Below are 27,213 nucleotides of genomic sequence, written 5' to 3' on the forward strand. Positions count from 1 at the left end.
CTCTTCCTGAGTAACTTTAAATGAGCACTCTCACTTGATTCCTCTTGCTTATCTAACAGTGAAAAGGGCAATGGGTGGGTAGAAAGGCTGAGGATAGGAGTCCCCTGAGGTAGCAACATAGTTGGCTTTGTCCGAGTCTGTCTTTTCACTCTGATCACCAGGACCAGTAGGCCAGAGATAGGCTAATTGGTGTTCTGGTAGACAGAGATGGATGGTGGACTCCATAGAAATGGGGATCGGGTTTGGATCATTATGCAGTTTCACATACTTCTAGACATTCCCTGTGCTTTCCAAAAAGAAAAATGGTAGACATGAAGATTCTTTTAGGGCTAAGGCTAACTATAAAACTAAAATAATTTTCATATTTATTGGTAGTAAATTCTAGATTCTTTATAGGAGATAAACTGGTAAAGACTGGATTATTGGATGGGTCTAAGAATGAAGAATGATGTCTCACTGAACTCAAAGTGTGAATCATCACAATGGATGCATAGTACAGTTGAATTGTTTGTCTTCTAGTTGTGACATTATTTGAAAACAGAATCTTTATGAATATAATCAGGTTAAGATGAGGTTCTAGTGGATTAGGTACCCTTATAGCTGATGACTGTTACCCAAGTAGGAAGGCACATGAACACACAAAGGGAAACCAGCTGAGTGAATATAAGAGTATGCTTACTGCCAAGAAAGACCTACACAAGTGGCCACCATAAGACACTAAAAAAGTCAAGCAAGATTCTTCCTAGAGTTTTCTGAGGAACCAAATTTCTGTATTGTGGCTTCTAAAACTACTAGAGCAACTTCTGTTGCTTTGAGTCATCAAGTGTGTGGTCATCTAACCCTAGGATGCTAAAACACAAGAGAAAAGACTTCCTGTCCTGAAGGGACTCATACAACCACAACCAACTGCAGTCCTATATCAGAGGAGGTATTTGCTGGGAATTTAAGCATAACATTTTTCTGAGTTTCATTTGTACACAGTGCTATTATGAACAAGAATGAAGAAAAGTAGGGAGGATGACAGACATTATTGGTAGGTCCTGTTGGGAGATCCTACCCCAGATGTAATTTCCTAGAGAAAGTTGAAGTTCTGCCCCTTATGAGTTTTTTGTCACTTGTTCTATTGATATGAAGAGACACCATGACTAAGACAATTATTTAAAAAAAAAAACATTTAATTTGGGGCTTGATTACAGTTTCTGAGTCTTAATTCATTTTCACCATGACACAGAACATGACAGTAGGCAGGTGTGATGCTAGAGATGTAACTAAGAGCTACATCCCAATCTGAAGGGAGAGAAAGACAAGGAGATGATGAGAGATAGAGAGATGGGGGAGAGCAGAGGAGCAGAGAGAGAGGTATAGAGACAGAGATAGAAAGAAAGATAGAAAGACAGAGAAAGAGACATGGGCCTGGCTTGTGCCTTAGAAACCTCAAAGCCCACTCCCAGTAACACAATTCCTCCATTAAACCTATATCTACTCCAAGGCCACAGCTCCAATACTTCTCAAATAGTGCCACACCCTGATGACTAAGTATTCAAATATATGAGCTTATGAGGGCCATTCTTACTCACACCACTGCATTTCAGCCCCTGGACCCCATAGGTTTGTACCCATATCATAATGCAAAAGTACATTCAGTTCAAATTTAGAAGTTCCCCATAGTCCATCATAGTCTTAACACTGTTTAATAGTCCAAAGTCTCTTCTGAGACTCAAGTCAAGCTCTTACTGGAACCCCCTATACAACCAAAATTTAAAAAGCAGATAATGTACTTCCAACATACAAAGGGGGGAAAAGAAGCATAGTGAAGAAATACTGAGCCAAAGCCAAGTCCAAAACAAAACAGTGAAACTCTGTCAAAGTGCTCCTCAGATCTCCAACTCCTTTCAGGTTTTTTGACTGCAACACATTTCTCTCTCTGAGCTAGTTCTGTACCCAGTCTGCAGTTTTCACTGGCTGGTATCCCACAACTCTGTCATCTCCAACATTTTAGGGTCTCCAGCAAAATCCAGGCTTCATCTTTACCACTTCATAAAACGGCCTCTCTGAGTCTCCATACAGTGTCCCCCAGACACACATCTAGCCTTGACAGCTTTCTTAAGCCAAGGTGGGGGGGGGGCATAGATTCCACAAAAAGTTTCTGGTATCCTTGACTCTAAAGCCAGAACTGCATGCCCAAAACTGACACAATTCTGCTCCTTGATGTTCCTTTTGTTTATCCTTTGACAAAGAAAAACTACAATTGTGCTTGCTTCTAGGTCATAAGCCAAACTAAAGTACCAGGGGTATCAAGTAGAATTCATGAATTGGGAGCTCAGTTCAATCCAACATAATTAAATTAGCCATTCTCATCACAGATGGTAGACACAAACACCATTAGAGATGAGATTTTCTAGGATAGTGCAGGGAGAAGTGTGAGAAAGCATGTTGGGTCCAGCTTCAAGATCATCATGTTCCTCTAGAATAGAATACATGATTCCGCTTTGCCAGGCATGAATACCCAGTAAGCTCCTTTTAAGAAACAAGTATCTAAAGCAGAAATACCTTGTGATCTTATCAGCACAGAAGTGTCCAGAAACTTGTAAGAGGGTGGCCATCTCCATACACAGCGCATGGACTGGAAGCAGTAGACTGTTTCCTCTTGGCTCCAGCCTCTGTTAACTGTCAGTTTTAGTCAAAGCATTTCATCTGTCAGGCCTCAGTTTCCTCATTTGACGCCAAGGACAATTACATTGCTATTGAAGAGTCTCAGAACCTGTAGGTAGGAAGAACATTGTCATTTTATGCTGGCACTGGGGATCCAAAGTGATTTTCTAAGAACTGCTGTATCTACTGAGAACCAGAACTAGAGCAAAGATGCAATAACCATCATGATGAAGGACATGCACATACTGAGAGTCACTGTGGTGGTGACCAAAACCATGGTGACCTCTCTCACTGAACTTCTATTACGAAAACCAAAATATATCTAGATGCATATCCCTTGTGTCTTTAGAAGATGTCTGGTGTCCCCAAGGCCACATTTTAGCCTACAGACAGATACTACTTTGGCAGTGACAGTGATTACTTCACAAGTATCAGTGTTTCTTGCTACATACACTATTGACTGCAACTTCTCATTTACTTCTTACTTTGTGATGTCTCCTTTCTGGGTCTATTTTCTGGTTGAGAACATTAAAGAAGTTAGAGTTTCAGGAGCTCCAGAGACCACAGTGGAATGAGCCCCAAATTCAATCTCCATGATGAGCCCCATAGATCAACCATCTATGCTGAATAGCTTAATGTCAACTTAACACAAACTAAAGTCATTTGGAGGAGGGGATCTCCACTAAGAAAAATGTCTCCATAAGGCTATGTGCATGCCTATAGGGCATTTTATTAATGGGGGAGGGCCTGGCCCATTGTGAGTGGTGCCATCACTGGTACCTGAGTTCTACAAGAAAGAAGGCTGAACAAGCCATGAGGGTCAAGCCAGTGAGCAGCACCCTTCCATGGCCTCTTCATTAATTCCAGCCTCCAGGTTCTGCTCTGTTTAAGCTCCTGTCCTGACTTCCTTCAATGATAACAGTAATGTGGAATTGTAAGCCAAAAGCTTGCTTTTGTAATAATAACCTTAACTAAGACAACATCCTAGGACCCTTGCTCCAAACACCACTGTGAAGGCAGCAGTCTTCTCAGTACATGACAACATGGACAATGACAGCTTACTATACGCAGGACTATGGTAATTGTTAATGTTAGCTGTTAAACATAGTCATTACATTAAAAGAAGTGAGGTTCTGTTTGATTCTATAGATCTCTGAATCACACAGATGGCTGCATGGGCCCTGGGAGAGGTGGGAATAAAAATTGCAAAGCAATGAGGCACAATTTTGTATCACAGTCTTTTAGGAGCTCCCCAGCCCACAGAGAATGGAGGACAGAGCTGTGTTTAAACAAGGCTTTGGGTAGGAGCACATCCTAAAGGAGATCTAGCAGCAAAGGAACCTAGGGTATCTATAATGTCCCAAAGGACAAAACTTCTAAGCCTCTGGTTGAGCAAAAGCTTAGATCAGCAGATGGAAATGAATGGTTCCAGAATCCACCTTAAACAAGAACAGAGATCCTAGCATTTAGCATCCCAGACCCTCAGCACCAGAACTAAAACTGAGGATGCTGGGTTCCACAGAGAAAGCAACTGAGCTGGCCAATCATTTTGAGGATTGACTGACAAATTTCATTGCAGAAAAGAAACATATGGTCTAGTCCCTGCCCTTAAGTAACTTGTATGCTAGTGAAGTGCTGAAAAAAGGAAGTGCCCAAATTTAAGGGCATTGTCTCCTGGAAGGTGAACTCAGGCAAGAGTGTAGCTGGAAGCCACTTAGCAGAGGGGAATTGTGCTTGATTTGAACTTAAAACATCTTGTTCCTATGTCCTCAATGCTACTTACTAGATGTGGTAGGCAAACCACTTAACCTTCCCAAGCAACCCTTCCTCTTCTTGTCTCAGAAATGGCTTTTTTAAAAAATAGCAGATATTGTATGTCTTAGAGTTTTATTGCTGTGAAGAAACACCATGGCCACAAGAGTTGTTATAAAGGACAATATTTAATAGGAGCTGGCTTGCAGTTCAGAGGTTTAGTCCATTATTGTCATGGTGGGAAACATGACAGTGTGCAGGCAGACATGACGCTAGAGAAGGATTTGAGAGTTCTACATCTTGATCCACAAGGAGTAGAAGGAGACAGTGAGACATTCTGGGTGTAACTTGAGCATATAAGACCTCAAAGCCTGCCCCCAACAGTGGCATATTTCCTCCAACAAGACTACCTCCTAGTAGTACCACTCTCTACAGGGCAAGCATTCAAACACATGAATCTATGAGGGTCATTCCTATTCTAACCACCACATGGTAATTTAACAAACATTTATTATGTAACTTCTCTCTGCACTAGACTTGCAATGGGAAGGATCCAGGTATGAATTTTTGTTCATTTATTATTGTTGTTGCTGTTTTGAGACAGAGTTTTCACTATGTGGCCTTAGCTGGCCTAAAATTTGCTAAGTAAACTGGGCTGACCTCAAATTTGTGGTCAGTCTTCCTGTCTTTACCTCTTGATTACTGAGATTAAAGTCTACCACATTCATTGCTATACATTTGTGAGCATTGAAGAACATAAAACACTGTAGGCCCAGATTCTAAAGGTAAATCCCCAGAGAGGTAGGCTTGAGGAAGTACTGAGATGCAGCCAGCACTGGACAGCTGTAGGTTGGGGATGACACCTTCCAGACTGCAAGAGTTACCTGAGCAGAAGTTGAGGAGACAGGTGACCTTAGCTTTTTCCAGGGACGGAGGGTTGAAGGAGGAGCAATGAGAAATGCAACAGGTACTGAGGATAGACCAAAATTATGAAAAGATGGCCTTCATCCCTCTAACGTTATGGCTATGTGGTGTTATTTTTATTCAAGGGAAGAAAAAAAAAGAAAGAAAAGAATGCATGCTGCTCACCCAAACATCAGGACATTCTGTCCCTCTGTGATTGTGCTTCATGAAAATGCTTTCCAGCAAAAAATGAGAAAGAATGATTAAGGGGAAAAAAATAACTAGAGCCACATTCATTTCAGCTTCTCTGAAAGCACAGCAGGAGGAAGTGGCTATGTTTGCCAAACTCCAGAAAAAGACACAATTGGCAGGAGGCGGGGAGGGGAGGGTGAGGCAGCAGAGGGCATGAGGAGGAGGGGTACCTCTTGTTTTATTCTCCCCCGAAGATACAGTAAATAATGAAGAGGTGTGGTGTACGGAGGAGAAATTGCTCAACAGGGCTCTTTCAGGGAGGAAAGTGGAACTAAACCAGGCTCCATCATTTGTTCTGACATCCAACTCCCTGTTTACATGGGCGCTCCTTGGAGCTGATGCTCCCCTCTGCTGTCAAAAGTAGTCCTTGACTGGAGCAGATCATTTCAAAATAATGCCCTGAAGTTCTTCCATTGTTGTGATTGACACAATGCAACATTGGCCTCACTGACAGCAGTGGAGGAAGATAGCCGCCAGGCCTCCCTAATTTTTGGAGCCAGAAAAAAGTCCCAGTTTGTCCACTAGGTGGCGCGATCACTGAGGTTCTCTGCATCTTTTCTTGTCCATGGTGTCCACCAAAGAATGGATTCAGAAAATTTGGTACATTTACACAATGGAATACTATTCAGCTATTGAAAACAAGGACATCGTGAATTTCCCAGGCAGAAGAATGGAACTTGAAAATATCATCCTGAGTGAAGTAACCAAGACCCAAAAGGACATACATGGTATGAACTCACTGATAAGTGGATATTAGCCAAAAAGTTCGAAATACCCATAATACACCCTACAGAAGGAAGGCCCAAGTGAGGATGTTTGAATCCCACACAGAAGGGAGAATGGAATAGTCATGGGAGGTAGAGGAAGGGAGAGACCTGGGTGGGAGAGGATAGAGTGAGGGGACTAGGGGGGCAGAATCAGGTGTGTCTCCACTTGACAGGAGAGAGTTCCAGTGGGCCAGGAGAATGAATGGAAATATGCAGCTGCCAGGGATGGGGGTTGGGGGTTACTCTAGGAAGTCCCAGAGACCTGGGATGAAGGAAGCTCCCAGGAGTCAATGCAAGTGACCTTAGCCAAAATGCCCAACAGTGAGGAGATGGAACCTGAAGAGACCACCTCTAGTAGCCAGATGGGACCCCCAGCAGAGGCATGAGGACACCAACCCATCTACAAAACTTTTGACCCGAAATTGGTCCTGTCTAAAAGAAATGCAGAGACAAAGATGCAGCAGACACTGAAGGAATGGCTGACCAATAAACGGCCCTACTTGAGACCCATCCCATGGGCAGACATCAGTCCCTCACGCTATTAATGATGCTATGTTGTTCTTGCAGACAAGAGCCTAGCCTAGCAACCCTCTGGGAGGCTCCACCTAGCAGCTGACTAAGACAAATGCAGCCACCCACAGACAAACATTAGAAGGACCCTTATGGAAGAGTTAGGGGAAAGATTGAAGACCCTGAAGACAATAGCAACCCCACAGGAAGACCAACAGTGTCAATTAACCTGAGAATTACCAGAGATTTAAGCCACCAAAGAATATCTAAAAGCTGGTCTGAGGCCCCTGGCACATATGTAGCAGAGGACTGCCATGTCTGGCAGTGAGAGAGGATGTGTCTAATTCTGTAGAGACCTGATAACCCAGAGTGAGGGGGAGGGGAGGCTGCCCTCTCAGAGGCAAAGGGGGAGGGGTATGGAGGAGGAACTCTATGAAGGGGGACCAAGTCCCTTCACACGTGGAGCAGCATTGTCAGCAGAATGGATGTAAGGGGGTGCAGCCTCCTATGACTCAAGAAGATTCATAACAGTGGTGCCTGGTGCCGGAGCGTTTATCAAAGGGAGGAGGCAAGAGAAATCTTATGACTAAAGAGAATTCCGATTCAAGACCCTATTTTTCAGCACTGCCTCTTACTTATACTGTTCTCCATATCTTAGGCACCAAGCTTTCTTAGACAGCAAAGGAAGACCTTCTGAGTTGAGTGTTCCTTCTCTGTTCCCCATGGAAAGACTGAAGTCATGATCAAGTAGGAGCATGGAGCCACAGTCCTGGATCTTTGGGACAGAGTCAGGAAGAGAAAGACTTGTGCAAAGTCCCACAGCCGATGGCAAAGTCAAGAATGACATCCTAGTTTCCTGGTTCCCAGTCTAGAGTCATCAAACTTTTTGTCTTTTTTTTTCTTTTGTTTGTTTCAGTTCAGTTTTTGCCTTCCAACCCATGTTGATTTTCAATAAACAGAGAGTAGAATGGGGAGAGTTGGAAGTGAATGATGGAAATAGAGTTGCCTTTCCTGATTTTTCTTTCTACCTCTCTAGTACTCAGAATATCCTACTAGAGACCATTTCACAGAAGGAACAGTGCTGAGCTTGATATTTAAGTGGCAAAGAGGGGAGGTTTCAGACAGAACTTTTCTAAGTAGCCACAAAACTGAAAATGTGGCAACAAACTAACATAGTAATTAACTATTTTATGCTCTCCGTTGATGATATGCTTGATTCTCTCTTGCCAAGAACTTGTGCCACTTCTGGATTTTTTTTTTCAATCCATAGTAATTCACACCCTGTCCTATATTTACAGCCTGAAGCCAGACTCTGTGCTTTGCACCTGGGTGTCAGAGTATTGATTTATTTAAGCAGGGAATTTATTTATTTTCTCATGGGGTGAGGGACTTTACTCTTTGCCAGCCTCCTCCAGCCAGCTCCCCATCCCACCCTCTTCAGGCCCTGCTCAGCCACACCTGTCTGGTTTGAGGCCTCCCAGACTCCTCCCCATCTGTAGCTCTGCATTGCCTCACAGCAGACAGGAAACAGGTTCTGGGAGCAGAGTGGAGCTGTTCCAACCAGGTCCTGCTGTCACTCAATTCACACTAGGGGGAGGGAGAGGGGCTCTTGCCCCAGGGAGGGCCTAGCATTGGGTGAGATACCTCAGATATCAGCCAGGAAGAAGGACCTAGGAGCTGAGAGAGGGAAAGTTGAATGGTCGGTCTCAGAAGGCTTTGCCGTCAGAGGCAGAGAAAATTCTCCCATCATTACTGTCTTTCTTTCTCCCCTAATTAGGAGGAGTGAGAGTTCAGTTCTTCTGGGGCTTGTAGGGCAAGGATGTAATCAAGGTGAAGTCAGGCATGGCGTTTTTTGCTCACTGGGCTCCCTGTGGATTCCCACAAAGACAGGCTAGCACATTCACTCTAAGGGGTGCGGGTGCACACATTGCACCCAATTATCCCATTATTTTGAAAGGCCATGAATGTGGTCTTGTGCAGAGCAAAGGTGACATAAGCTACTGGAGATCTGCATGTGTTTGCAACTTCTCTGCCAGTGACAGAGACTCTCCCTATTACACACTCACACCTTGTAAGATATGGGTGATTTGGCCTTATTAGTATGATTGTTTATAATAATCATGCAAACAATTATAGCATGCTCTCCATTGTGAGAAGATAACATTCTGTGCCCTCAGTAGAAAAGCAGCTCTGAAGCTTTGTTGGATGAATCTTTGAGAGCCCTCCTGTGTCAGGGCTCTGGATCTCTGCTAGGTTAAGAGAGGCCCAGGGCCTCCCACTTCCTCAACCTGGAATAACTCCCTCATCTGCATCACAACTTCTTACCTAACCATGGGCAAAGTAAAAAAAGATGGAGATATCAGAAACCTTGTTTAACATATAGCCATCCTATGCTACCTAGTGACCATAAGACATCACTTTATTTATTTATTTATTTATTTATTTATTTATTTGAGACCAAGTCTCACCTTGTCTGGCCAGGTTGGCCTCAAACTCACTATGTATTTGAGGATAACCTTGAACTTCTGGTCTTCCTATTTCCACTCCTGAAGTGCTAGGATTATCGGTATAGCAGTACTGAGGGTTGGATGCAGGGTTTCATGTGTAGGCATTCTTAACAATTAACCTTTTGGCTGCCTGCTATCTTTGTAAGGCAGGGTAGAAAGACTCAGCTCTGGGATTAAAGTTCCAAGACTCTAAGCAATCCACCAATACTGGGTAGATTATGCATTGCTGACCCTTAGCACCATGTTGTACTATGACAATGACAACTAAAAGAATGATATCCCTTTAAATGAAGAAGCCTTGACAAAACGAGCACTTCCTGTAGGATCTAAGTTTTGTGTCTCAAAGGACTCTGCTTTGTTGGCTTTGTCCTGCCTATCTTTCCCCTGCCCCAGAGATTCCAGCCCATGAGAGTTGTGGTGCACAGTTCCCACTAATACTGAGGACAGCTGCCATCTAACTTTGGTTAAGCACTAAGGGACAGTGACCCCATAAAACAAGGTCCCTCCCACTTGGGGAGGGAGCTGAACAAGGAAGGATCCCCAAAGATGCAATTCGCTAAGTGTCAGTCTTGAGGGTCAGGCCTCTGCTTCTATGTAATCAAAGTACATTTGCCTAGTAGTGGACAAACATGGTACTGAATAGCCCACAAGGGCTATTTCAGCACAGAAAGACTTCTTGATTCCATAAGGAAAGGTGACTAAGGGGAATTTCTTTGCTTGGTTACATTTCACCAGGAAGAATAAAGGAGAAGAAGAAAACTAGAGTGCCAGGTTGGAATAAGGAAGCCAGTACAGGCAAGCATAGGCCAAGGGACATTTTGGTGAGCCAAGCTGTTTTCTACAGAAAACCAAGGAAAAGAATGAAGTACATTGTATCAGATGGGAAGCAGACACCACCATGCATTCATGTAGCACTTCCCAGTATGAGAAGTCCATTCACAGTATGCATCTTAGTTGTTTCTTCTGAATCCTTGCAGGATACAAGGAGAAAATATTTCTACTTTATAAATGACAGAATGAAACAGAAGCACCAAGAGAGCTATCCTGGAAATACCTGACTGAATGAATAGAGTTTCCTTAGAGGGAATCTTTTCAGAAATGGGGAAAAAAATCAAAGTAGAGCACAGGATCCTTCTCAGATGCTGTAATAGTCATAGAGCAGCAGCTTAGGTCTTGGCCAAAGACAACGAGTCAGTCCATCCTCCATTCTGTAACCTCTGCCCTGACAGGCAGTCCAAGTGTCCTGTTGGTGGTTCTGAGTGCCACTGCCCAGGTGTTCAGAAGATATACTACTTTCAGAAATGCTCTTAGATGAACGGAGGAAAGAGGGGAGGTAGGTTAGGAAAGAGGATGAAATATACAGGGACCTGAGATCTGCCCATGGAAGGTTTAGGGGAAAGGGAGAGAGAAAACCCACTGTGTTTGATTTGGAGCCTTAACAAGCTTGCTACTGTTTAAAGTGCACAGGAAAGTGAAATTTGCAAGGGGAGGAGTGAAGAAGGGGACAGGGCAAAGTCTTTATGAATGGTGCTGAGAATCTAGAGCAGGTGCCCAGCTCCTGTGTTGCCTCTGGCCCTGGGCCCCATTGCCCAGGCAGAGGCCTTCCACTCGAGTGGAAGCCTCTCATTTCCATTCATGGGACTTGGCCTCTCAGATGGATGCCTTTGTTGCCAACAGTATGTGTGTGGAGGAGGGGGTTGGGGTGGAGGCTACTACTTCTGCTATGGCTGCCTGACAGTGTCTGCAGGGTGAAAGTGAGGTAGAACTTCGGGACATGAAAGGCCTACCCACAGGGGCACCATATTACTGCTGGCTTGGAATCTGAACAAGAGAAAAAAAAATGACAGTCTTCTCAGAGCAGAGATTGGTCAAGTGAAAAGTGCCATGACAGTCAGTTCAGTGAGCCAGAAGCATGCCTGAAGACAATTGGTGTGCTGCCCAAAGATGACCATCAACACCAGCAAGCAAGAGCCCACTCACTTCCTCCAAGGTTCACATACAGCTCCCAATCCCAGCCCCCATCTCACTCCAGGCCCCTTGATATATGCATACACATGCTCCAGGCAGCAATCCCATGCTAAACATTGACACTTGCCACCCCCATCTTGCAGAGGAACAGACTTAATGTAAAAAGCCTGCCAAAGTGTGGCTGGCTTCCAGTACCAAAAATACCTCCTCCTATGATCCAAGGGGCTACTGAACTGGCATCTGTTTGTAGGGTTGAGGCTGCTGCTATGACAGAGAGAACTCCCATAGGGATGGGCTAGCTGCCCATTTGGGACCATCCTCCCCCAGCATACAGGCTTGCTTGCTGGGAATGCTGGTCTCTCCCTGGAAGACAACCTCCTGTTCTCTCTTACTTTTCTCATCATCTTATCTATGTCAGTCATTTGGTGACAGGGAAAGAAAAGGCCTGGGGACAGGAACAGCAATGTAGCTACACATGACTATGCCAGGGTAAGGCTTAGGGACCACTGTATGGCACAGTGAGTAAGAACTCCTTGGAACTTGCAACAATTTCCAAAGATTAGAACATCCTTTATTTGATGAGTATTTATTAAATACCTGTCACTTGTCTAAAACTGTGTTGGGCTATTGACGTCACTCCTCCTTCACCACCACCACCCCCCACTTGGCAAGTCCCCAAGGGCTAAGATTTGACATCAACTGGGCAGGATGAGAAGAAAATACCAGGGGGCCAGATAGATAAAGAAAACTTGAGTCCCCAGAAAGGCGACAGAGCATGGGGGTGTGAAGTATATTGGCTATTTAGACAGCAAAATGGTAAAACAAAGTGCCACTCAGCCACTTAAGAAGAATGGAAGCCTCCCATTTGTGGCAGTCCATGTACTCAGAGCACTTTATGTCAACTGAGTGAAGCCAGGCACAGAAAGACTCATGCAAAGGCTTCACAGAAGTAGAAAGTCCTAAGGTGGCTGCCAGGACCTATAGGGTGATGGAAGAGTTGGCTAGCCAAGTCACAGTTACAGTCTATAGCATGGTATGGCTACTACAGTTAACAATAATTTATTATGTGTTGCAAAATAATAACTCTTTGAGGTGACAATATGTTAATTACTCTAATCTGATCATGACATGTTACATATAGTGAAATGTCACATTACACCCTATAAATATGTACAATTATTATGCAGTAACTAAAATTGTAAATGTTCTAAAGAGATAATTATGTACAGTTCTACTGAAGGAAGAAATATAATAAAGTTGTTTTTAATACTTTGTGGTCAAATGAATGATGGTCAAGATAAGTTAGCTTAGCACCTTTAAAGGCTTGAGGCTATGGACATTAGTGTCACCTGTAAAACTCAGGAGCCAAAAGTGATGATCTTAATTCTTTTTTTATTGAATTTTACATATATTATGGCCGATCTTGTCTCATGTTCTTGGCCACCAGAGCAGTATCATGCATGAGTTCTATTAATTATCTTAATTTTTTTTTTTTATTTATGAGTACACTGTAGCTGTTTCCAGATACACCAGAAGAGGGCATCAGATCCCTTTACAGATGGTGGTGAGCCACCATGTGGTTGCTGGGAATTGAACTCAGAACCTTTGGAAGAACAATTAGTGCTCTTAACCACTGAACCATCTCTCCAGCCCACGATTATCTTTATTCTTAAAGTGTAATTATGCGCTTAACTAATGTTGTGTAACAGCCTTCTCCAAGATGAAAACATTCCATCCTGTAAGACCCTCCTTAAGCAGGAAGGTAAACAACTCAAAAAAGCTTTTAGGAAGTCCCTGAAGCTGACCAGATCTACTAGGTCTCTGCATGCCAGAGTAAGCAATAAAAGCTGAGAGCTGGGCGGAGCAGTGGTGGCGCACGCCTTTAATCCCAGCACTCAGGAGGCAGAGACAGGTGGATTTCTCAGTTCAAAGCCAGCCTGGTCTTCAGAGTTCCAGAACAGCCAAGGCTACACAGAGAAACCCTGTCTCAGAAAAACAAAACAAAACAGAACAGAACAAAAAGGCTGAGAGCTTGTCTCGGATGGAAGAAAGCTGAGCTTCGAAGACTCAAAAAACTGCCTGAAGAGGTTTAGACTAGAGTGACTTGGAAAGAACACTTCCAACCTGCTGAGTTGCTGCAGGCTGTGTAGTGTGTTCCAGGTTTTCTCAGCTGCCACCTGTGCTGGAGTAGTCCTGATGCAGCTGCTTTGAGTAATTTCTGCCTGTAAGTAATCTCTCTCTCATACTCCTGTCAGTAACCCCAACAAAACTCATTGATTCACCAAGTTGGACTTTGGTGGTTTCTGTACTTTGGACTGTCAAGAGACCCCTAGCTGGGATGAGTAAACATGTGTTGCATCTCCCTATGAAAAGTTTTGTCGGGCTGGAGAGATGGCTCAGTGGTTAAGAGCACTGACTGCCCTTTTGAAGGTCATGAGTTCAAATCCCCACAACCACATGGTGGCTCACAATCACCTGTAATGAGATCTGATGCCCTCTTCTGGTGTGTCTGAAGACAGCAACAATGTACTTAGATATAATAATAAATAAATCTTTAAAAAAAAAGTTTTGTCACCCAACAACTAATAAGATTCATATCAACAACTTTCCATTTAAAGGATACTATCCACATCTGGTTTTAACCTACCAGCTCCCTAGAGATTTCAAGCTGGAATCTCACCTTAGAAATGGGAAACTGGGGTCGCCTAGGAAAGACAAGGGTGCTGCTTCCAGGCACCTCATAGATCAGGCTTCTGAGATCACATCCTGTACTGGCTCCATTTCAGATGATGCTCAGTGGCAATGTGGGAGTAGGGTGGCATCATGTCACCCAGCCTGCAGTGTGATCTGTCTGTAGGTGTTCTTTCTCCCACACTCTCCCTCTCTCTTCCTTTATTCATGACAGGAAGGGCAAGTGTGGGGAGAAAAGAACCGGATGGGTGTATGTGGAGGAGTCAGTTTCATTTAATGTACCCCCATTCTTCATTTAAGGGTTTATTTCTGGATCACAGAGGGTGGGGATATGTAACTGAAATTATTTAAATTGTATTGTAATCATCTCAAAATGAGATTAAATTGAGGCACTGAGAAGAGACAAAAGATAAGACACCCCTAACATACACATAGTCATATAGCACTTGATTTAGAATTAAATGCCCTATATTCAACAGAGAACTTTATCAGTTACCCCAGCTCTACTAAAGGATGGTCTCAGGCGAAGCTGGCTAGACTGATGTTCCTCTCATTAAAAACATGGCAAAAGTGTAACAAAATGTGAGAGCACCTTCTTTTTATCTTCCTTAACAAGTTGTGCCTTAAATCCAGTGTACTCAGAAATACAGAAATAAGAGAATAACAATCCTTTGGGTAAGAAGAGATGACCCATTCATATGCAGACATAAACAATAATAGAGGAAGAATAAATGTAAAGAGAAAGAATAAAGAGGAGAATCACCTGGTGTTTTATCAAAAATAAATGCTACATAAATTCAAAGGACAAGATAGGTATGCATCGTGGAATTCAGATTCTTTGTGGTTCCAAAGGACAAAATTGGCAACAGCTAGTGAAACTTACTGGAAACAAATTTTAGGAAATTAATGAATTTATTAATTGAAGAGCTTTTAAATGAGGTAACCAGGTTTTGTTTTTAAGAATAGCTAATTACACCAGGTATCCAGTGTGGTGGCATATACTTCTGAGTCCAGCACTTGGGAGGCAGAGGCAAGCAGATTTTTGTGAGGTCGTAGCCACTATGGTCTATAGTAATGAGTTCCAGGACAGCTAGAGATACATAGTGAAGAAACCCAAAACAAACAAACAAAAATCCCTACACTCCAAAATCCCATGTCTCTAATACAGTTGATGAAAGTGATATTCTCTCGCCCTCCCTTTCACTGTCTCTCTGTCTGATCTATCTATCTCTATCTATCTATCTATCTATCTATCTATCTATCTATCTATCTATCTATCTATCTATCTAATCTATCTTTCCTCTCTCGCTGAAGTCTCAGTAGTAGCCAACTGTTTTCATGTTTTCAGAAGCATTCCACATCCTTTTTTTATATATATACCAGTGAAGAGTATAGCCACGAGAGGGCAGTAGGGGACGTTTGTCAGACACTTTGACGTGTTGAGTAAACTCGGTGTGCTCGATTTCCATAAGGGAATTCGAAAGGGGTATAGCTTGCACAGGCCCTCGCGGGAAAGCCGTAGCCACGGTTGCAGATTCACAGACTACGAGCCAAGGATCAAGACCCGTGAGCGCAGAAGCAACCAGAACTGAAAATCCTCTTTTCTGGGGTTATTAAAGTTGTTTTAACCTTCTAGCCATTACCCCCTGCCTCCAGTATGAGGTGTGCTCGCGGGTCTGGATAATGCAAACGCTCCTGATCCTCTGGTTCCCACAGCACCCGCCAGAGTCACCCCTGGCCTACGTTCCCAGTGGAACAGGAAATCGGAGATGCAAAGCCAGACTTTTCTTAAAAATGTAGAAATAATAATTATCAACAACTTCAAACCTCTTTTGATAGCTCGTTGGCTTTCTAGAATTTGTAGGGCAGAGAAATTTGCTGTTCCGAAATCCGACACCCCATCTCAAGCCCATCAGCAATACAGGTCCCTCTACACTCACCCCTAGCTCACAGGTGAAGAGGAAGGAGGGGAGGCTTTGCTTGGTGACAGGTGATGCCACGCGAGGGGATGGGGTGCTCTCATCACTCTGAGCCCCTCCCGAAGCCGAGCCAGCTGGCTCACCAGGCCCCAAGACATGAGTCCTTAGACTCTGGTACAACCTTTCTGGCCCTTTGACTACTGACAGTGTCTGGTGATCCAAGCTGAGCGAGGAGAACGCCTGCAGAGCCCTAGCTCTGCCGGGTTCTTGGGTGGACAGGCTAGGGTATTCAGTCTGCGCGGGCGGGGCGCGTGGGCGGGGAGGGGGTTAACGCGGCCTCTATGATAATGAGCTGAGCGGTAATATAGGAGGCCGGCTGAGGGCGCCGCCACCGGAGCCGAGCTGAGCCACGCTGCGCGCAGCACTGTCCGCGCAGAACCGAGCGGGGGCGGCGGGAGCAGCTGCCGGGATCCTTCATCTGAAGACGAGCGATCAGATCTGGTGGACCCGCGGAGCCGCCGGGAGCTTACGGGCCCGGTCGCAGACTGAGCTGGCAGCGGTTCCTGGAGGAAATAGGGCCGAGCGGGCCAGGAGCAGAAGGGAAGGAAGCGCGGGATCGCTGATGTCAGAGCAGCCCGGAAAGTCGTGCCAGAGAAACCTGAAGACACCCGGCTTTGACCAGCCCCGGAGGGACCCTGCGGGACCCCACGCCCCTTCGCAACCCGGTCCCTGCGCGCAAGCGACCGGGACGAAGACGCAAGGAACCATTCGGGGGCCACCCCAGGAATACAGGCAAGCGGCCGGCGCGGGCCGAGGATTTTAATGATCCTGGGTTCCATGTGGACCTAGCTGCCAGTGTGACTCCAGTCAGGCAGGACTGGGTGCACGCTGCCCTGGGCAACCGCCAGTCAAGCGGACGAAGCGGGGACGCAGGGACAGACAGACCCCGCCGAGCTGGGTAAGCGGCGCCCTCCGCCCTTTCCCCGAGCGCGCTCCCGCGGCTGTTCCTCCGGCGCAGCCTCCCCAGGTCCCCTTGGGGTCCCGGCCCCGGCCCCGGCTTGGTTGTGGCGGCGAGTATCCGCGCGTGATCCGCCACTTTTGGAGCTGCAGTCTCCTGTCCAGGCTTCCGGGCCATAGACTCCGGAGGCTCCGGTGGTTCCGGCGCTCCATGGCGCGCTTGTAGCGCGCACCTGCCGGCTGTCTGCAGCTCTGGGGAGCGCCTGAGCAGCGAGGTCGTCCCAGGGTTGGAGCCCAGAGAGGGCCTCGATGGCACTAGCAAGATAGTCTGGGGCGGCCGGAGGCCGGTTGGGGGGCGTTCACCAGGCAGTGTAGTCCCGGGTGGCTGCTGGCCGTTTCTGTGGTTCAGTAGACTGGGAATCATCAGGAAGGAGAAGGCATCCTTTGCGTGCGTTCTGGGAAGCTGAGAGAACGGTTTGGAAGCACTGTGGTTAAGTATTCCTGTCCCCATCCCCCATGGCATAGTGCCCAGCTGGGGCCGGCCCCCTTGGTTTGAGCAACAGTGGTGCTGGTTGAAGTGGGAGTTTGTCCAGAGTCCAAGAGGCTCCTTAAAGCTCGTTTCCCTCCATGTACTCTCTTTTGCCCTACCTCACGAAGTGATAGGGTCTTAGAAAATTCCAGTTTCTTTTACTCATAGGTAGTCTTCGTAAATGCTCATCTTGATCTATATGTCAAAAACTGAAAATGTCATTCCTAGGGCCCTCAAAAATGTCCACCTGTTTAACATGACCCTTGCCCTAGGAGGAGCTACCTCTTCAAATAGCTCATGTAGAGATAAGAGGGAGAAAAAGCTGTGTGTGGGGCGGGGAGACTTGGGAGAACAGGAAAAGAGAGCTATCTGGAAAGGAAAGCCAGTACTTGTGGAGAGCAAGAATGTTCAGTTCTGTGGAGAACCAAGACCGTAGACAGCTTAACTCTCTAGCCACTCATATGCACAACAGACAGAGGTGGATGGCTTTGAAGAGTGAGGCTACCAGATGTCTCTGAAGGCCCATCTGTGGAGGATTAGACATTTTGAGACACAGCCATCCTTGCAGGGGACCAGGTCTGTACAGTTGAGTATCTGGGCTAGAGCGCAGGCAATCCTGAGATGGCTGCTTTCAACAGACCTGGAGTCAGGTTCAGCTCTCTTGCAGTTCCACACAATAGCAGGCCTGTCATACTGAGTCTCTTTCCAGATCTTGAAACTTCATTCTTCCCTCTGGGCTGGCTCTAAATGTTGGGGCCTTCCAGTGAGAACCAGTGTCCCCAGAAGAGCTTAACCCTGGCTGGAGGAGTTCAGCTGTTCCTAATTGAAATGCACAACTTTCTGTGTAATCACCCTGGAAAACTCCTACAGTTGCTAGCAGCCCTCCATCCGCTGACCTCCAGGCAGGAAGATAGAAGAATTCATTAACTTCTCTTCTCCCCACAGAGCATCATTGGAAGTAATTACCTGTGATCTCTGCTGGGTGGCCTAAGGGTGGAAAATTGAGAGAGGATGGGAACCAAGGAAACAGAGTGGAATCTGGCCCGTACCCCAGGAGGTTGCTTTTTTGTTTGTCTTCTACCTGACATCACCTCCTCTTAGTGCTAAGCTGCCACCCACCCCACAACTTGCCTCTACTGCCACTAGCTAGTATTACCTAAAGAACCTGTCTTCTCTTTTTCACAGTTAATCCTGTCCAAAAAACTATTGATAAAAGGGGCTATGAAGACCGACTGACCTCTCTGTTCCCATACTGTCCTCAGAAAATTTGCACTGGGATGGGGGTAAATAGTTTTGAAAAGCAAAAGAACATGGCTTTTGACCCATGTACAGAGGACACTCTGCTAAAGAGGGGCAAGTCTTGAAGTACCCACGACTTGGATGGTTTTCCCTGCTCAGGTACAGCCTGGCAAGGGAGTCTCAGCTGTACCCTTTTCATTGTTGTCAGGGCATAGGGACAAGGACCCTCACAGATTGGATCCAGGCAGGGGTGAAGAACAGCTGATCTTTGGGCCTAAGACTAAAGGAAGAACAGACAATAATAACATATGACTATCGCTCAAGGCTATGCCATCCCAAGGCTGCTGGTCCCTATCAGAGCTGCACTGAACATCTTTCCTGTCTCTAGATTGTCAATAAAGGATTGCCCCTCCAACATTCTTGACCAAGAGAAGTTGTATATATGGTAGATGCTTAAGTTCAGCATCTGTTTTACAGGAGTTATGTGCTCTAAATTAGGTTGGGAAGCCTCAAAGAACAGCCTCTACTAGGCCCCCTCTCCTGCTTACAAATACTCCTGATTATTCAGCTAATCTTTATTTCATGGGCAAGGAGACCCAGGAGCAGGAGGGGAAGCCAGTGACATGCTTAAATACACAGGACAGCAGCTGGCAGGAGCTTTAAGCTTGCCAGCACAAGCAATCCCAAAATATTTCTGGTGCTGGAGTCATCACTGTTTGTGGAACCTTATGGTTTCTATTCCACCTTGCTTTCTATGATTGCCTCTGGAAGATACAGGATTTGGCGTCGGGGAGACAATTCCTGTTTCCAGGCCCCCCTCCCCAGCTGTCTTCCTGCATTGCCACACAGCTGTCTCTGCACAGAAAGACTAGGGTACAATATACTTCTGTCCATCATGGCAAATGGAGAGGCAACCAGAGCCAACACCCCCCCACCAACCCCATGCAGATCATAAAGAGACAGGAGCATTGTGTTACAGTCTGTTAGCTAGAATAATCCAAGACTGCCTACAGGGAAGCAAGAGATGCAGGCTTTGAGGTACTGGATGAAGTTTTTACAGCTAATATGTACAACACCCCAATACTACCTTTCTCCCATTGCTACCCCTTCCCCCAGGGCTGCCTGTTATCAATTCATTCTATGTGAGTGTTCTGTTTCTCCCCATCACATATGCTCAGTTCAAACAATGATGAATGGAACTGATTCCCTTATGGGAAACAGTTTTTTCACTTAGTTACAAAGATTTCATGCCTGATTAGAGCAAATGAGGGGTGGGTGTGCCATCCCCTGCTTTTTTGGTCATTTCTAAAGGTGAATCCCCTGTGGAGACAAAAAGAAAGGCCGTTCCTCTTGGGGTCAAACAGCTGGTCCCATCTTGCCTATTGGGAATGGCTGGTCTGAAGGGGCCACCCCCTTTCTTCTGCTCAGCCCCCAGACTTCTTTGGGCTCTACTTCCTAGTATATGGGCATATGGAACCTCTATACAACTTATTGCTCAGTCTTAAATTGGAGGGCAGGAATAGAAGAGAGAATAGTTTTTGTTGGGGATCAGGTCCCTATGGAGTTCTAGTATAAGATGAGAGAAGGAAGGGAGGGTGGCAAGTAAGGCTTACAACTGAGATCCTGCAGAAAGTTCCCTGCAGAAAGCAGCTGGTTAATCATTATCCCGACTTGGTCTGGCTTAGTCTCTCATCTGGGTGGCAGGATATCTCTGGGAAACCCTGAGAACCAGCAGGTGTTCTCCAGCAATCTTCTCTTCTCTGAGCAGAGTGGTTGGTGTTACTCCTCCCTGCTGTCTTCCTATAGCCCCTGGCACAGTACCTGACCCATTCACTCTCCCCTCTTCTTCTTTAAGCACGCCCTCCTTTACTTGTCCTTTTGCCCAGGCTTTGCCAACTGTTTACATGTCAGAGTGCAGTCAGAGACTGAGGAGAAGAAAAGGGCTGGGAGAGTTGAGAGGTCTGACTTCACATAGAACTCCAAGCAATTTGGGTACAAATAGTGTTGGAAGTATAGATCGACCCATTAGACCAGTTTGTTTGAAAAATTAGTTAGTGGAGGATAGAGGGGGGAGTTTGAACAAAGCCTCTTGTTCTTCCTACCGAAAGGCTGCTTCTGGATGGCTCTAGCCTGTAGTCCTGTTTTAGATATCTGAGGTTAGATCACTTGATAGGAGGTCCTCCCAAAGCACTTGGCTCATCAGAGCTGCCTTGCCGAACTCCACAGAAAAGCAGGTAGAAATGGAGCATGCAGCTCAAGACACAGGCATGAAGGCACACTTGCCATAATAGAAGTCAGGATGTAGACAAGGTCTCAGATAAACAGAGAGACAGGCAGGAGACAGGTGGAAGATAAAGATACTGACAATGTACTGAGATGGGAGAGCCAGTGACTGAGCCCCAGGCACAGGCTCCTTCAGTGAGCTCAGAGCCTGAGGCTCTGGGATGCAGGAAGCCAAAGTAGCAGGTTTTCTCCACTAGAGGGGACTCTTCAAAACCACAGGTTCTGAAATACTGGCTTTTGTGCTCTTTCTTTTCTTTTCTGTTTTGGGGGAGTGGGGAGCTATATTGGAAACTCTCAGCCAGTACTATTCAGAGACCACAACTGGAATGGCAGAGGGCAGAGCTGGAACTTTTCACCCCTGTTTGGCACAGAGGAATGAGATCAGGGGAGAGAAGAGCCCAAGAAGTAAGGGTCAACTTCATTATAAAGTGTTCACCAGCCTTACAGGGGAGGCTAGCATCATAGGGAATGTATAGGTGTGTGTGCATGTGCATGTGCATGTGCATGTGCAGTGTGTGTGTGTGTGTGTGTGTGTGTGTGTGTGTTTAGATACAACTCTGAGAGACTAGCCCCACAGGAGTTGTCTGGGTTTAGAGGGCTGAGAGAGGCTTAACCCACACAGTTCATGTCTGGGTAGATAGGGGAAGGGACATTATACTCAAAGTCAGCAGGCAGTTCAATCCTGGATGTCTCATCAAAAGATTCTTGCTTTTTTTTTTTACCAGCAAGTAAAATTTTGGCCCATCCCCAAGTCCCTGTCATAGGCCTTCTCTTCTTCTCACTCCCTAATGTGGATTTCCAGCCAGTCTCAGCAGTGGCAACACTACTCTGAGGAAGCCTTTTTTAGAAAAGACCTTTCAGGAACTAAACGCATGTCAACGTTGTATCACTGACTTAATCTTTGTCTTCATATCCTCCCTGGGAGCCTGTCTCTGAATTCTAATTCCCCCTTTCATTTCAACAGAGGACAATATTGAGAGAGAACATGTACAGAGTGCAGAGGCTTCTCTCATCCACAGAGATAATAACTGTCCAATGGTGGATGGAAAAATATTGAAGTTTGGGGGTGGGTAGGGAATCAGAGACCAGTGTCCCTCCAGATCTGATACCATCCCCTGATATTTAATCTCAGCTTCCCTCTGGCTTAAACTTACCTAGGGTCAAGAGTGGAGTGGAGGGAGGCCATAGGGAAAGAAAGAAGCAAAACAAGATAAATGTGTCCTGTTATGAAAGTTTAATCCTGCTTTTCCTTGCCTGAAATTACTTTCAGGATGAGAGAAAAGGCAGTAAGTTCAACTTGTCTTTCAGAAGCAGGGTAGGGAGGGACCCTGGGGCACAGACTGAATATGTGGTAAGGTAAATGATTCTCTTCCCTCTATGACTCCCAACATGCATGTGTGCACATACATGCACACAACACACACACAAACACACACACACACACACACACACACCTCTGAGAGGTTTCCAGAGCCTTCTGGAAGACACATTTCTGCCCTTCTTCACCTTCTGTGAAGACTCAGACTCACAGACTTTCTTTTTTATGTTTAGGCAGCCTACCTTGCAGCTTTGGTTTCTCCTTTGGGTGTTAAGAGAACATTACTTGAGTATTTGAGCTACTGTTTCTGGCCGGCCCGTTATGGTAAGCCACACAGACACTGAAAGCAGGAATAAGAACCCATTCAGATTTAAATAGGTGGAGATCGATCACTTGTCTACTGCCAAAAATGTGGTAACTCAAAGCCCAAGGATAGAAGAGCAAAAGCTTCTGCCTCCAAGGAACTACAACCACAACCACAACATCTGGAACTGAGGAAGAGAACTACACAAGCCACATACCCAGGGCACTAGTCAAAGAAGGCAGGGTGGGGTTAGCTATGACAAGCCTTCTAAAGGGAAGAAGGGTGTTGCTCAGAGCTTGTATCTGTGTCATTCAGTACAAGGTAGATTTCTGGAAGAAACTGGTTGGTGCCTGAGAAATCCAGTTAGAAATCCAGTCCTGTTAGTAGGAGCCATTTAAATCTACCTCCCTACCCTTTGCCCTTTCCCCATTGGTTTAGGCAGCACTGGAATTGTTTCCTACAGCACCATTTCTCAGAGCAAAGTCTGGAGAGGTCTTCCTGCTGCGTTCCTCCTCAATATCCCAGAACTGGAAGTGTGGACACTAGTGTGGTTCAACAGGAAATGTCACTGTTTGTCCCTATTTCAGTCTGAGTGTCTTGAATGAATCCTATCTGAGATGAAGGCCAAGGAGGGCTAGCAGAGGGAGGTTAAAAGGAGGCAGATGTCAGTTCTCTTGGTGACTCTGATCCCATCATGGGAAATAGAACTCCCTGAACCTTAGGTTGGAGGGCCTTGTACTAGGAATAGGCCTGGGATTCAAGAGACCTGAGAAGCCCTTATAGTTATGCCCTGGAATATCTGTGTGGTATGTGAATGGATTTTTCATGAAGAGGGGCCTGCTAATCTATCCATTGTGAAGAATCTCTAGAGTTTAGGCCTTGTACTGTAGCTGGCAACTTGGTCTATCAAGCGTCAACCCAGTACAGCTACTCTGCTGTGGACAGAAAACTTGTGTGAGGCTCGCTTAGAGTGAGTAAGAACACTCCAGGGACAGCTCAGACTACTCGGGAAGCCACCACAACAACTTTTCTGTAATCATACCAGGCACATGACCTTTTTAAGCAGTCGATAGGCTAGGAGAGGGGTAGGTTCAGGAAGGGTGGGTAGAGAGCTCTGCCTCCCTGTGGAGACTGAGGACCAGCAGGCTGGCAAAGTGGCAAGGGGATGTTGCAGCTTTGAAGTTGTTTCCTGCTTCTAAAAGTGAAAGGTCTCTACTGAGCTGAATAAATATTACACTGGCCTCTGACCTCCCACCTTCCCTGTCTGTTCCCCATCCCCACTTCCCCCTCTTCACTTTCTTCCAAAGGAACAAAAATACCTGAAGGAGAAGAGCCTGGTTTCTGAACTCCCTGAAAGATCATTTCCCAGTAGAACCCAGACTCCTTCCTCATCCTGAGCCAGCAGAACCCCACTCTGGGTCCCCACTTCAAGTCTAAGTGCTGGTGTTTCTGAGGGTGTCCAGAGACCTAGAATAGGATAACTGACCCTCAGCCTCAACCTGCCTGGAGCTCCCAACTTATCCTTTCACTGTCAGTGAAAGAAACCTGCAGCACCAGGACTTCTGTAAGGTACCCTCAGGTTCTGTAAACACCTCCAAGTTTATCCAGAAGAATGAAGTTCTTATCTGAGTGCCCAGGCAGCCATCCCTCCAGGTTTTCTACTCAAGTACTTTGGGAGTAATATGAACCACATGTGTAGCTGGGACCAGGAAGCCTCACACAGAGGGTGTGAGACCTACTAAGAGCCAGACAGATGGCCAGGAAAAGTGTGGTGTCACACAGGCTCCAGCTACATAAGAACAAAGGAGGAACAAAGGGTTTCCCTTCACACTTTCTGCACCCTTCCTGAGGGCTTCTCACCTGTTGACTGATCCATTCCTCCATTTGCTCCCTGGTAGCAGGAGGGAGAGGAGAGCATGCCTGACACTCTGGTGAGCTGATTCTTCCCTCCTACCCTCTGTCTCTGTCTGTGCAAGTCATAGGGTATGTTTGTTTGTTTGTTTGTTTGTTGTGATGTTCAAGAGGTTTTATTTGTCTGTGCTTCTGGAGCTAGGCAGAAGATGTGTTAAGAGAGTTAGGAAAACGATGAGTGCTGCCAATTGGAAAAGTTATTCTAAAATCTAGAGCAGAATAAAACCAGAGATGCTCTCCCCCATAGTCTTTCTATATTTATTTAGAATTTTCTAAAAAGGCAAGATCTCACTTAAAGAAACTGTATGTGCTTACAGTATAAAGAGCCAGCTACTCAGTGGATTCTGGAAAGAGGAAAAACCCATGGTAGCCCTGGCACTGATGCCACAGGCATTGTTTAGAGCTGGCATTTAAATATGGGAGTTGAGATTTGAATCCTGACTTTGCTGTGTTTGGGTTTTTAAATGCCCTCTACTCTTAGGAGTAAAGAAGGACCCGGTCTTAGAGCGAATCATTTGGCATTGTTCTGAGAGTCAACCTCCAGAAAAAGAAGGTCAGTTCCTTGGGCTCAGATGCCTGGCTGCACTTAGGAGGTGCTGTCCCACACAAAAATGGGTATGCAAAAGACAAACACAATAGGAAGAGTGTTGGCAGGTCCAGAGGGCCCAAAGGCTTGGATCCAATCCTTGGCCTTTGCCCGCCATTGGTCATGCCATGTAAAACAGCTGGGGAAAGCACCAGCTGTCCTATCTTAGAGTGGTACACTGTCCCCTGGCCAAGCTGAGAAAGGGCCTCATCCCTTGTTGGAGTAGAGAACATGGGAATGTGCTATTGAAAAGATATCCCTGCATGCTTGGCAGTACTATCCAAAAGCCTGCTTCAGAAGAAAATGGAGACAAGCATGACATGTTGCCTCAATTCTCTTTACTAAACATTAGTTACAAAATGAACACGTGTGATGTGTAGAACACTTGAGAAGTGTGCCTGAGTATTTGAAAATGGATTTAACCCAAGTTCAAGTAATAGCTAAGAAACCCAAGCCCAAGCTGAATAGTAGATTGTCCTGCACCACACAGCAAGTCATTATTCACCATACTTCATTTGTTCCTGCCCATTATCCCTGCCACTTTACTACATCTCTCTCCAGCTTCTTGCTGCCGTCCTTTACCCAGTTACATCCTCATCTTGCTGTTCCTGGGTTTGGCTAGACACACAGCTCATGATGAGGCAGTATCCTCAGGAGAACTCACCATGCCTCTTTTCTGCCCATCTGCTGGCCTTTAGCACACATCCACAGTTCCTACTGGCACTGAGCAGTGTGGGGAGAAAGACTCCCCCTCTTTTCAATAGCTCCAACCAGCTTTCCTCCATCCATCTCCAGTCTTGCTATTTGCACAGTCAATGGCTCTGGCAAGGCCAGGCGGCCTTTCCCTCCTGAGAGGCACTGTGGGCACTGTTTGTGTTTCGGTCTCTATAGACTCAGCATTCACAACTTGAAGAGGCTGAGACAATGACCCCAGCAGCTGCCTGCAGACTGCTGGCTGAGAGGCACAGACCAAGAGCTCTGACTCTCAGGGATCTGCCTGCAGAGGGGCAAGAGGCAGGGAGTGTCAGGCCACCAGGGTTATGCCCTTTGCACCTGTGGGCTTTCTCAGGCAGCTGTGCCTAGCCTTGAAGGATGGGAATGGATGGGGAGGGGGGAATAATCCAGAGGACTGGCTCAGATCTCTAACTTCTGCTACATACCACCTACATTGTTGTTACATTGCTCCTCTAGCTATGCTGTGAAGCCTTAGGGAAGTGAGGGGCATGAGTGCTGGTTTGCACACTGGAAGGACCAAAAAAACTGATCCAGAGAGGAATGAAAGCTCCAGATAGGGGAAATGTGGTTTACTTACAAGGAGTTTGAACATAGAACTGGCTAATTCGGTTTGATTGAACAAATGTTTATAGAATATGTGCCATGGGCTGAACATAATGGAAGGAACATAAGTCACCTCTCTGGCTCTTGAAGATCTGAGTGGGGTAGGAGAGAGCATGAGCACACAAACAATCATTGTATAAATTGTGGAAAATAGAAGAGAGACATGAACTAGAAATATCCAACTCAGGCAGAGGCCATCTATAGAGGACATGATCTACATCATTTGGAGAAGCAATCAATAGTTCAAAGATAACCAGGTCTCCAGTAATGAGTTGGTGGTTTATTTCTTTTTATAGGTTTTTTAAAAAAAAAAACAGGTGTAATATATAGAATGTTTGGGAAATGTTTCTGCATATTTGAAAGGTGGGTCAGGAAGGCAAATTAATTGATTGCTGAGTTCTGGCCCTGCAAGCCAGAATCCCTTGCTTCGCTTTTCAGCAAATTCATTGGAGGAAGGACTGTAGAGGAGAACAGGGTAGTTTCAGGTCTAAACAAATGACCCACAGCTACTAATCATAATTCCCAAGAAGAATTAGCACTCACAACTTTGTTACCATAGCTGGCCTCAGAGCAGGGTCCTAGGAAGGCTGGGCTGGGATTAACCCTGGTTTCCCCTGGAGCCAGAGTGCTACTAATCATGTTAAAATTAGCACTCTCTTTACATGCAGGGGCAGAGCTGCTGAACTGAGGTTTGGTCAATTCTCTGCTAGCACAGCTCTAACTTCTAATCACTGTCATAAACAGGACTGAAGCAGCTGCTCACTCCAGTCTATTATCAGCTTGGTTGGAGACAGAGAAATTTAAATGACAGTAAGATGCTTAGCAAA

General features: G+C 45.8%; 2 protein-coding genes across 6 annotated transcripts in view; one reads left to right on the plus strand and one right to left on the minus strand.

Annotated features, from left to right (window-relative positions):
• Positions 1–27,213, minus strand: part of LOC116069237 (translation initiation factor IF-2) — a 64,435-nt gene that overhangs the window by 25,286 nt on the left and 11,936 nt on the right. For 4 of the 5 annotated variants that reach the window (XR_004109938.1, XR_004109931.1, XR_004109936.1 and 1 more), the window contains one exon: positions 2,551–2,761. Coding sequence is in view for 1 of the 5 variants with exons in the window: in XM_031339724.1 (XP_031195584.1) it covers positions 16,547–17,401 (855 nt within the window). In the remaining 4 variants the exon portion in view is untranslated. Of the gene's footprint in view, positions 1–2,550; positions 2,762–14,591; positions 18,395–27,213 lie in introns of those variants that run through there. The other variant, XM_031339724.1, reaches the window with a different exon arrangement.
• The window catches only part of Plxna2 (plexin A2), a 195,467-nt gene continuing 184,663 nt past the window's right edge, over positions 16,410–27,213 (plus strand). The window contains exon 1 of the mRNA XM_031339712.1: positions 16,410–16,879. The gene's annotated coding sequence lies outside the window, so the exon portion shown is untranslated. The remainder of the gene's footprint in view (positions 16,880–27,213) is intronic.

Source organism: Mastomys coucha, unplaced genomic scaffold, assembly GCF_008632895.1.
Source record: "Mastomys coucha isolate ucsf_1 unplaced genomic scaffold, UCSF_Mcou_1 pScaffold1, whole genome shotgun sequence".
Taxonomy (NCBI): Eukaryota; Metazoa; Chordata; class Mammalia; order Rodentia; family Muridae; genus Mastomys; species Mastomys coucha.